The sequence below is a fragment of the Podarcis vaucheri genome (assembly GCF_965113315.1).
Source record: "Podarcis vaucheri genome assembly, chromosome: 13".
Lineage (NCBI taxonomy): Eukaryota > Metazoa > Chordata > Lepidosauria > Squamata > Lacertidae > Podarcis > Podarcis vaucheri.
This window is the reverse complement of record NC_138751.1, coordinates 12753752-12765854: the sequence shown is the minus strand read 5'-3', so window position 1 is coordinate 12765854 and position 12103 is coordinate 12753752. Positions and strand designations below refer to the sequence as shown.

The following is a 12103-nucleotide window of genomic DNA, read 5'->3' as shown; positions in this document are numbered from 1 at the left end:
CTCAAATTACGATGTGGAGATCTATATGTACATTTTCCTAGGACTGGGGTGGGAGGGAGGTTGGCATGAAAAGCTGAGGTCCGACCTTCTCTCTTCTTGTTGCCTCCGCCCCCCCACTCCGTTTTTGTGTGTGTGTTCTTCCCCTTCCATTCCCCATCACATTCCCCTGTAACCATGATCTTGGGGCTGCCCTTTCCCACGCTCTCATCTCAGATTCGCAGCGCTGGTCTCCTCCTGCACCCAGCCCCTCTGCGTCACTCTTAGGGATAGCAAGTCGGAGTGTGGAGTGTTTGTATGTGCGCACGTGGGACAAATACCCCCACCCCTTGCTCCATATGCTTTCTGGCAAATTCCACTCCTCTTCTGCAGGCGTTCAGAACTTGCCCTTCCTTGCAGAGAGGCAAACCCTCCGTTTCCTAAAGCTGCGCCCCCTTCCCCCTTCCTCCTGCCATCTCCCTGCTTCCCATTCCCCACCCCGCCCTTTCCAAAAGTTGGCATAGGTTTCTGCAGGTTCCAAGGCCGCTTCCACTGCCCCCACAATCCTTCAGGCCTCAGATCCTTCCATCTTCCATGGCATGAGTGGGGAGGGGAGAGGTAAAAACGGAGCATTTTCCTTTAAGGCTCAAATCGACTGCAGCTGGAAGTCTTGGCCTCTGATTGGAAACATCTGGGCGTCCCTGAGGCAAGACCACCGATGTCTCCAGCTGCAGTGGCCTTTGCCAAAGAGGGTGGCTGGTAAGGAGGTGGTGGAGACAGGGAATAATCAATATGTAAGACACACAGAGCTCTTTTCATGGAATAGAGGCCCACCTTCCAGGTCTGTGATTGCACAACTTAATTTAAGACAGGGATTAGCCCCCATAATTTATTTTATTTTATTTTTTAAGACTGAATAAAGTCTCCAGAGAATTTGAAGCAAACTTATTTCATATCCACTGCATTGATTTTTATTTTTTTTAATGACAGCTGAACCTTCTCCTTCAGCTGCTAAGTGTTTATGAACATTCTGTGACATCATAGCCACAGGGTCTTGGACAGACTGTTTCCTAGCCCTGCTGTCTCTGAACCTTCTGAAGTGGTGATGGCCAGGAATTTGAAACTGGGACTTTTAAAACATGCAGATCCGTGACCACCCATTGCGGGTTCTTCTCGCAAGGAAATGAACCGGGCCACCCCTTTGCCACATACAGAGCATCTGCCATGACGCAGCGTCACAGAATGTTCAGAAGTGGATGGGGAAATTCACATGTGAGATGTCCCATTACAGAATGCATTGGCTGGGGAAGGTGGCCAGACTTTGGCGGGGATGATCGCTTAAGTCTCTTTGGCTGTGCAGGAAAATGTCTGGGGTGACTATTTTCTCCTAGAGGGCTGGCAATCATCACACTGATTTTGCCACATCCTCAGACGAACTCAAAAGCTCGGTCCGCGGTCACGGCAATAAGATGAGATATTTTATATCGGAGAAGCTTACCGTTCTCCTTTCTCTCCCCACCCCAGCTTTTAGGCTATGATGAGAAGCCCCTTACCTTACAAATGTTCATTGGCACGGCGGATGAGCGGAACTTGCGTCCCCATGCCTTCTACCAAGTGCACCGCATCACTGGCAAAATGGTTGCCACCACGAGCTATGAATCCATCATCAATGGCACCAAGGTCCTTGAGATGTCCCTGCTGCCTGAGAATAACATGGCTGCCAAGTAAGAATTGCTTTGTGGGGCTTTCGAAGAGTGGAGGTGATGTGGTTGGTGAATATGCCCAATTATAAAAAAATAAGGAAATTCCTCCCTACGTAGCAGCAAACCTGATTTTGCAACTGAGTATAGATGCTTAACGGGACGGGTGGTGCTGTGGGTTAAACCACAGAGCCTAGGACTTGCCGATCGGAAGGTTGGCGGTTTGAATCCCCATGACGGGGTGAGCGCCCGTTGCTCGGTCCCTGCTCCTGCCAACCTAGCAGTTCGAAAGCACCTCAAAGTGCAAGTAGATAAATAGGTCTGGCGGGAAGGTAAACGGTGTTTCCGTGTGCTGCTCTGGTTCAACAGAAGTGGCTTTGTCATGCTGGCCACATGACCCGGAAGCTGTATGCTGGCTTCCTTGCCAATAAAGTGAGATGAGCGCCGCAACCCCAGAGTCGATCATGACTGGACCTAATGGTCAGGGGTCCCCTTACCTTTATAGATGCTTAACAGGGAGTAGCAACCTATCCTGTGTTGGATGAACATACTTAGTGAGTTTACAACACACAGGGAGGTGGGTTTGTGCAGTTTCAGAAAGATAATATATTTACAGGGCAACAAGGTAGACCATCCCCCAGGTTCCATCCCGTGCCACTCTCAAATTGAATGCACCCATTATTCTTGTTTTGCGGGTGCTTTGGGATTAATGAGTTTTAGAAAGGAGTACTGGATCTCAACAGGTGCTAGCACCCATCATGGTCAGGCAAATGCCAGGGCCCAGTTGAGCTTTTGCAGGTCTCCAGTTTCCTTTTCATAAAACCAGTGCAGTTGTTGCCTGCCATGTTCTTTTCCCCATAATGCCTCTGGGTTTGCAGTGCAGTGGGGCTCAAGGCATTCTGGGGGAAACAAAATGTTGGGTGGCTGTACATGTGTTCTGGTCTACCCATTGAAAGGAAAGAAAAAAGAAAAGAAAACCCTGTGTTGGGGAAATAGAAGAGGGCACTTGCAGAGAGTAACCCAAACCTGGCAGTGACCCTGATTTTCCCCAAGGCAAAATGTGTCCTAGTTATCAAATGTGTGTGTAGTTTCAGTTCAGCTCTAGGCAGGATTCTGATGCTGGTAGGAGACAGAAGCTGATGATCTAAGAGACTCTTCCTTCTCTTCTATTCTCAGGCGGGGTGGGGGACCCTTTTAGCCCAAGGGCCATATTTCCTTCCAGGCAGTCTTCTGGAGGCCACATGCCAGCGGTGGGTGGAGCCACAAGCAAAAGTGGGAGGAGCTACCCTCTGAGGGCAGGTCCCAGATCTGGAGGGCAGATCCAGAAGGAAAAATGGGGAGGAGCAACAAATGCAATGCTTAGCTTAATACAGGAGCCATGTTTCTTGGCTTTCCCTCCATCCAAATGAGCAAGAAGCATCACCAGAGTTCAATGGAACATTCTAGCCAGGCAAAAGCACTCGAGGAGGGTTCAGAGCAGGCCTGGGAGGAAGGGGTGTGGCTAGGGTCCCAAGGGGCCTGTAGGACTCTATTTAACCCACGGGACTGAGATTTGCCATCCATGTATTGAGAAGGAGGTGCATAACATGAACAGTGAACTGCCGTGGATTCACAGACAACTCCCCCTTCCCTCCCCCCCCCCCTGCACCAGTATTGACTGCGCAGGGATCCTGAAGCTACGGAATTCGGACATTGAGCTGCGCAAGGGGGAGACGGACATCGGGCGCAAGAACACGCGGGTGCGCCTGGTCTTCCGGGTCCACGTCCCGCAAGGAAATGGCAAGGTGGTCTCTATCCAGACTGCCTCTGTACCCATCGAATGCTGTGAGTGCCCTCTGTGGGTGTTGTGGGTGGGTGGTTGTGTATGGGAGAAGCAAGCCTCCATGTAGCTGCAGGGCAGTCTGAACCCTAAGGTCGCATCCACACCAGACATTGAAAGCACTCTAATACCACTTAACTGTTGCGCCCTCCTAAAAAAAAAAAAAAAAAAATAGCACGGGAGCTGTAGTTTGTTAAGGGTGCTGTGGAATTATAGGTCTGTAAGGGGTCTCCTAGCAACTCTCTCAGCACCTTTAGAAAACTACAGGCCCCAGGATTCTTTGCACAGAGGGAGCCATGACTGTTTGAAGTGGTATAATGCTACTCTCAAATGTATAGTGTGGTTTAGATAGTTCAGACGACTTTACTTGATCAGTGCAACAGTGCCCCCTGGGGAATGCACAGGCCTGTGAGTTACACGGACTTATATAGAAGTGCATTCATACATAAAGAGCAGTGTCACACACCATCCACTGGTGTGAAAGAAATAATTCAGTGTGACTTGGTGCATTGATCAAAAAGTCATATGAAGCAAGACGTAATGTGTTGTAAAAGGAACTGTTGGAAATTGGGACGGAAGCGTTAGCATTATAAATGCAATAATCCCTGCATCTGAATGCGCCCATATCTCTGGAGATCAAGAAAAACAAAGGTGATTTCCCAGAGCGCAATGCTGATTAGGCCAACTTATGCTGATCCCATTTGTGAACACAAAATGGCGGCTGATTCATAAGAGGCTAGGCCAGAGGCATCATGGAAAAGGTGGATTTTATAGGGGGGGAGGGGGGTTTGGGGAGGCAGTTCTCTTGTACACTGGGTGTATTCGGTTCTTCATTCCTTTTAATGGAGCATTGTGCAAGGTGATCTCTCCTTTGTGAACCCCTCCTTTCCTCTCCTGCGCGCAGCCCAGCGCTCAGCTCAGGAGCTCCCCCAAGTGGAAAACTACAGCCTCAGCGCGTGCTCGGTACATGGCGGAGAAGAGATGGTGATCACTGGTGCTAACTTCCTGCCCGAATCAAAAGTTGTCTTCATTGAACGAGGCCCCGGTAAGCAGTGCGCAATTTTTAACTTGTGGCGATGGGGCGGCAGCTTGGCCTTTAATTGCTTTGGAGCACGGGTCGGTCATGACAACTGAGAGATGGAACATCCATCTTCTGGGGCAGTTTACCACTAAATTGCCAGATGCTGGGGACAAATAGCAGGCGATGGCCTGCACGGCCAGTTGGTGTGCTCTCCAGAGAAATACAGCAAGCCTTTAACACACCTTTCAATCTCCTGCCCTCATCATCCTTGTTAATAGGCCCTCCCCTCCATCTGATATTGGTCAATTCCTTTTGTTGTTGCTGTTTTGCTTCAGATGGAAAACTCCAATGGGAGGAAGAGGCAAATGTCAATCGGCTGAAAAGCACAGAGGTGAGAATTCTGGACAGTGATCTCCTCATGTGGGAAGTGAATTTGCAGTCTGCCTTTTTTCTGTCAGCAGTGGCGCTAGGTTTCTGAAACACGTTTAGTGGGGAACGGGGAAAGACTTTTACTGAACGTGGATGACAGCAGGGAAATCCTGGGCTGGACCATTATGCTGATCACACAGAGACAAGTAATGAGTCTTTGCTATTGGAGAACAGCTGGTTTGTTGGTTTTTAAAAACCTCCGTGCTGGTAATTATTATTGCCAGGAACAGGTATATTGAGGGGAAATGCACACATAAAGGCTCCTGGAGATTCAGCGCAGGGAAATAAGTCCTGGTGGTTTTTCTACTGATACATGCAACGTCCAGGAAGGGGAAACTGTCTAGGTGCTGTTGGATTATAACTCCTATCATTTGTGGCTGGAGCCCAGTGGCATCTGAATGGCCTCAAGATGCCCCTCCCCAGCACGAGTCAGATTTATTATTATTATTATTATTATTATTATTATTATTATTATTAAAACAATTAACATTGAAATTGATGGGATATAAAAGGGATAGAGAGATAAGGCGGGAAGGAATCAAATCCTGCCAAGTGGAACGGTCACTGACAGAGGCTGGTCTGGGAATGGGGAGTCCAATGGCAGTTGTTCCCAGATGCCATTTCATCTTTAGTTCATCTGCCGCCCAGTGGAATGGCTGACAGTGGCTCCCACTTTGAGCTTGTACACAGAGCGGGTTTGAAAATGTGTACAGTGGTACCTCAGGTTAAGTACTTAATGCGTTCCGGAGGTCCGTTCTTAACCTGAAAGTGTTCTTAACCTGAAGCACCACTTTAGCTAATGGGGCCTCCTGCTGCTGCTGCGCCTCCGGAGCTCGATTTCTGTTCTCATCCTGAAGCAAAGTTCTTAACCTGAAGCACTATTTCTGGGTTATTGGAGTCTGTAACCTGAAGCGTATGTAACCGAAGGTACCATTGTATATCCTCTCATGCTGGAATGGAACCAGTCAGCTTTGGATCTTTTCATGAGGAGCAGGAAGATGATACGAGGGAACCCAGAAACGATTTTGAGGATCTGAAGTGCTTCTGTAAATGCCTGCTCATGAACTGTGGCTGGTTATATAGATAGGCGAACCTCCGTTTGGCAATTTTCTACTGTGCAACACATCACCTGCTGCGTTTTTCCTGCTTCCACAGGCCTCACTGACCCTCACTGTCCCCGAATACAGCAACAAACGAGTGTCTCGGCCTGTTCAGACCTATTTTTACGTCTCCAACGGACGCAGGAAAAGGAGCCCTGCTCAGGCCTTCAAATACTTACCAGGTACATCAAAGTGCAAACTGGAAATGGGGGGGGGGGATATTATGGAGAGGGTGTATGACTGCTAAATGGGACGCGGGTGGCGCTGTGGGTTAAACCACAGAGCCTAGGACTTGCCGATCAGAAGGTCGGCAGTTCAAATCCCGTTGCTCGGTCCCTGCTCCTGCCAACCTAGCAGTTCGAAAGCACCTCAAAGTGCAAGTAGATAAATAGGTACCGCTCCAGTGGGAAGGTAAACGGCGTTTCCGTGCGCTGCTCTGGTTCATCAGAAGCAGCTTAGTCATGCTGGCCACATGACCCTAAAGCTGTACGCCGGCTCCCTTGGCCAATAAAGCGAGATGAGCGCCGCAACCCCAGAGTCGGTCACAACTGGACCTAATGGTCAGGGGTCCCTTTACCTTTATGACTGCTAAAAGTGATATTGATGGTTTTTCTTTCTCCCCCCTCCCTTTCCTCTTCAACCCACCCATCTCCTCCAGTGATCTTCAAAGAAGAAGCACTCCCAGATGCCCCACACCATGGTTTCGCCCACACCACTCAGAGCTCTCCTTTTCCACTACAGCCGGCACAGGGCGCCATGGATTTCTCTCCCTCCAGACCCCCCTTCCCTTACTGCCCCGAGCGCTCCCCGCCGTGCTCCCCCTACGGCCCCGACTGGAACCCTTGCTCCTTCTCCTCCCCCAACCGCTACAACCCTGCCTTCCGTTTCCCTCAAAACGAGGCCTATAGGGGCGTCAACCTCTCTGTGCCGCTCCTGTCTCCAGCGGGCCTGCCCCATCTCCATGCCCTAGAATGCCGCCCGCCCCACTTCCAGCCTCCCAGCCCACAACTCGGCGCTCAGCCACCAGGGCGGGGAGAGAACCGCAGCGGGGAGAGGACTCCGGAATGGACAGATCCGGAGCTGGGGTCCCAAGAACATAGCGCCAAAGAGCTGGAGAAATCGGGATTCGATGGTGGCTTCCGGGATAACTTGCCCATTCACGGGATCACGCTGGAGGAAGGTATAGCTAGAGCTGTGAAGGGGGCGGGGAAACAAAAACATGTCTTTGTGTCTTCTCTTGAGATATTTACAGGTGATATAGATAGATAGATAGATGATAGATAGATAGATAGATAGATGATAGACAAACAGACAGATAGATATTGTCAGAATCGTGGTAATCTATGGACCTCCCCAGGATGCAGGTGGCGCTGTGGGTTAAACCACAGAGCCTAGGACTTGCCGATCAGAAGGTCGGCGGTTCGAATCCCCATGATGGGGCGAGCTCCCGTTGCTCGGTCCCTGCTCCTGCCAACCTAGCATTTCTTAAACATGAAGTGCAAGTAGATAAATAGGTACCACTCTGGCAGGAAGGTAAACGGCGTTTCCGTGCACTGCTCTGGTTCGCCAGAAGTGGCTTAGTCATGCTGGCCACATAACCCGGAAGTTGTACGCCGGCTCCCTCGGCCAGTAAAGCGAGATGAGCGCCACAACCCCAGAGTCGGTCACGACTGGACCTACTGGTCAGGGGTCCCTTTACCTTTTTATGGACCGCCCCAGACTAGTGGTTTATTGTGGATGCATTTTTCAATACAGTCGCACCTTGGAAGTCGAATGGAATCCATTCCAGAAGTCCATTCAACTTCAAAAACATTCGGAAACCAAATTGCAGCTTCTGATTGGCTGCAGGAAGCTCCTGCTTCCAATCAGAAGCTGCGGAAGCTCCATCAGACGTTCAGATTCCAAAAGAACATTCGCAAACTGGAACAATCACTTTCGGGTTTGCGGCCTTTGGGAGCCAAAACGTCCGAGTTCCAGGGTGTTCGGGATCCAAGGTACAACTGTATGCTCATGACACAGTAATAGTGTATTTTCATGGTGGATTTTGTCTGCTTTTGTTTGTTACTGCTGTCTGTACAACAAAAGCAGGGTAGAAAAAATGTTTGTGGTATTCAGAATTTACAGGATTTCAGCAGGAGGTTATGAATATGCACTGACTGGAAATGAAGCTTTTGCAGGCACGAACAGTATTCAAAAGCAGGATCGTGTCTAACCACCCCGATAGCATTGTGAGCATAAGTCATCATGTATGCACAGTAAATAATAAAAAAGGATGCCTGGGGAGGCCCCAGGTGTCTGAAGGATATGGAGCATGCAAATGTCACCTCTGCAATCCCAGGCCACAGTATTCTGCAAGTTCCACCTGCTGATCTGCCTCACCTGTCCTAGGCCGCAAGTGGCCCCAGGAAACATAAACTCAGCAGCACTGCTGGTGGTGTTTTTCTCTTATTGCAGATGTTGAATAGAGAAATTAAGAAATTTCAATTTGCCTAGGTCATGAACTTGCTTAGGTGAGATTTGGGTAAGGACAGGCTGAGCAACTAATTCAGTCCCTCTTTTTTGTCTCTTTGGAGGTCAGCCATAGGTCTATTTCATTGTGTGTGTTTTAGAGAATGCACAGATTAGCTTTTTAACTTACACACTTCTTACTTAAAACACATGTTTTTAAGGTTAAAATATGCACTTTTCAGTGCATTCACAAGTAAAAGAAACCCACATGTTTTGCACGTCTTTTACATAAAAGGCGTAATTTTGTGCACACTTTTTGCGCATCAGAAATACATAGCAGAATCCAGAGAACTGCATGATCTGACTAGGAGTTGCACACCAACCCACAAGCAGGCTCAAGAGGACCAGATCCACCTGCTGCAAACAAACAAATTCATCTCCAAGCCCGGGGGGGGGGGGGGCTTGAGTAGTTTGCCCCTGAGCTCCCAAGGCAGCACTTACGAGGCTTCTCTCAAGCCCTCTCCATCTCGCCCACATTGACCTCTTTTCTCTCCACAGTAACCGAGATCATCGGCAGGGACCTAAGCGACTTCCCCGAGCCCTCCTGCGAAGGCAGGCGGAGCTGAGATGCCGCTGGATTGCGCTCTGATCTTCTAAGAGAAACCTGGAGCTTTGACCCAGAGAAAGTTGGCAACACCAAAGATCACCCTGAGTGGCCAGTTTTCAGGGACTCTCTGCGTCCATGAGTTTTGCCTCTGACATTTTCCTGCCTATCCTTTTTATTCATTCCTTCCACCACTCCTTTTCTTTTCCTGCCAATGCTTCCATAAAGGGCAAAGTCAGCCTCAGAATGGCCCAGGCAGTGGCTCTCCATTCTCAGACGTCCCGGCAGAAGAAGCCTCAAAAGAAGCTCACCAGCAGAGCTAACACTGTGGTGGCCACCTGTTTTTGTTCATAGTATCTGGTGCTCAGAGATATGTATCATTCTGGACCGAGAAGTGGGCTTGCACATCTGGCTGTCATGGCCCAGAGCGACCTTATATTGTGACTCCTTAAAATGTATGATATTGGCCAGTGTGTTGCAATGAATTCCATGGCCCAGGCTGGCCATCTAGGTGAGGCCTTCCATTTGCCAGATTGCCCTGTCCCTTCTGCTCATCCGTCCAGTCTTCTGCGCATTTTCTCCACCTGCTCTCGGCCGTGTCCGTCCATCCACACCACCAACCGTCTCCCCTTGGCATTGACAAGGGCTCCAAGTTTCTCCTTGATGGTGATGTCTAAATGACTTCCAAAATGGCTTGTGCCATAGGTTCCTGGAGACAGGGCTGGCCCGAGACATTTTGGCCCCTGAGCTGAACCACAAAATGCCAGGGAGGAAAGGACTAGTGAAGATCTACAACAGGGAGGGTGGATAGTGATCTGTCCTGGGAACAAGGATGGAAGGAGACCAGCAGCACCTCCTATTCAACAAGAGGAACTGAGGAAGCGATAGATCTGGCCTACAAGGAGTAGCAGGCGATGCATTCCTTGGAGGCCAAATCTGCTGCCCTTGTGTACCCTGAGGTGGTTGCATCCCCTTGCCTCATGGGTGGGCCGGCCCTGCCTGCAGAACCTTATCAGAAGGTTCCTTGGCTAGAGAAGTAGGAGCGCAAGGAAAGTTGCTCTTGAAAGGCAGAATGCCCCTGATTCCTGATCTTGCCTTGCAGTGGCAGGGAAGCGTCGTGTAAATTCTCCTGCATTTGTTCAGTTGCTTCAGGGCATTGTCAAGGAGTGTTAAGCCTGGAATGTGTCATTATATCAGGGCTAGGGAATCTCCTCCAGATGTTGTTGGACTCCAGCTCCCATCAACCCTGACCGTTGGCCGTGTTGGCCAAGACAGACAGCAGCTGAGTCCTGACAACATCTGGACGGCACCAAGTTCCCTATCCATGCCAGTACATTTCCCAGGCTCTGTTGTTTGCTTGCAGGTATTCCTTGTCGAATGCTCTGGGGGGACTCTTTGGTAGGCCATTCTGTGGGTATGAGAAGTCCATGGCTCTCCAGATGTTCTCCCACCAGCCCCAACCAACATGACCTGTGGTCCAGGGAAATGGATGTTGGAGTTGAACAGCAACATATGGAGACCCCTGATGTACCACCCTCTCCACCCCCTCCACCCGTCATCTCCTGTGGTGCAGTGATCCTTCTGAAGAACAGCCGTGACGAATTTTTTCCTCGATGGTTGCCAGTTTCCTTGTTCTGGAATTATTTTATAATTGTGCCCTTGCTGAAGAAGCTGCTGATGTGTGTGGAAGGGGAAAGGAACCGTACCACTGTTGTCCTCCCACCTTTAATATATATGCTTCCAAGTTGGTCCGCGGGGAGGGAAATCATTTCCAGTCAGGAGAAAAAGCCATAAGATGTGTCACTGGTGCTAACAGTAGTCCCTAGTCCTCATGAACACTCTCCCTTACAAGGGTTATTGTAATAGGTGAAGATGAAGAGGCACATAATGTTTTCAGAGCAATGGGCTGCTTTGGAAATGGCCTTCCTACCTTCACTCAAAAGAGATGTGTATTCCTCTCCAGAGTTGACCAGGTGAGTGGGAAGTGGAGGGAAGTATTCTGTGAGCTTGCAGCAGGAACTGGCTGTGCACAGTGCTGATGACGCAGCCAGGATCCCCCCTGCATCCTCAGAGCAGTTTTGCACATTAACTTTTTTAAAAAACAAAACCAAGAAGGTGTTGAATTAATAAAGGTCAATCCAGTACCTTTTTATAATAAAGTAGGTAAGCTGCCTGAAGTGGCAGCATAGGAGACAGATAAGCCTGATATAATTCATCCAGAATTTTGATTGGCCGGTATGCACATTTGTGAAGCTAGGCTTGCTCTGCAGCTGAGAGTCCTGTGAGCTCTTTCTGCACCCTTACAATCACAGTGATTTTTTAAAAAATCAAAGTTCTAGGCCCTAAGCCTACGAGGACTATTCTAGAAAATGTGAGGATCCTGGCTGCCTTGCACAATCTCAACCGTCACCGTGACTCCATTCTCCACATTTAGCAGAAATGGGATGTTTATGCAAAATGAGTCAAAGTATTCAAAATTATTTCTTTAACAACATTTATTCAGGTTTCAGAATCCCAGCTTTTCTGAGCCAACAGTTTGCATTATCTGGGTGATGAGTTTTCAATCAAGTGGAGAATACGCAGTTAGGCAGTTTGAGAGAGGGTGCCGCCACCAAACTACAAACGGGGGATTGGCAACTCAGAGTTGATAGCAGCTGTTTTTAAAAGCAATCATCTCCCCCCACCCAAAATAATCGGGCATCTGTGTGAGGCTGGTAGAGAGCAGAAAGCTCAAAGAAGGAAATGAAGTGTACCACAGTAACTTAATAGGGTGTTTTGAAATTTGGGGAGACAGTAGTTACGCCTGATGTTGATTCCCACCTTCCTTAAATCCTGCTCCTTGAGATTGTGATCAGAGACTCAGGGATCGGAAATGGTAACAGCCCCCCAGCGTTTTCCTTGTTGCGGAGGAGTGGCTGGCATTTTATATTTTTGATATGTACTTTGGGGGAGTGGTGGGAATGTTCTTTTGTAATTAAACACATAAAAAAGGTCTAAAGGAAATAA

At 49.1% G+C, this 12103-nt stretch overlaps 1 protein-coding gene across 1 annotated transcript in view; it reads left to right on the top strand.

Annotated features, from left to right (window-relative positions):
* NFATC4 (nuclear factor of activated T cells 4) overlaps positions 1 to 12103 on the top strand; it is a 31042-nt gene extending 18939 nt beyond the window's left edge. The window contains exons 4-10 of the mRNA XM_082195772.1: positions 1501 to 1700; positions 3328 to 3500; positions 4400 to 4540; positions 4852 to 4907; positions 6101 to 6227; positions 6704 to 7225; positions 9052 to 12103. Of these exons, the coding sequence (XP_082051898.1) occupies positions 1501 to 1700; positions 3328 to 3500; positions 4400 to 4540; positions 4852 to 4907; positions 6101 to 6227; positions 6704 to 7225; positions 9052 to 9119 (1287 nt within the window). The 3' untranslated portion in view covers positions 9120 to 12103. The remainder of the gene's footprint in view (positions 1 to 1500; positions 1701 to 3327; positions 3501 to 4399; positions 4541 to 4851; positions 4908 to 6100; positions 6228 to 6703; positions 7226 to 9051) is intronic.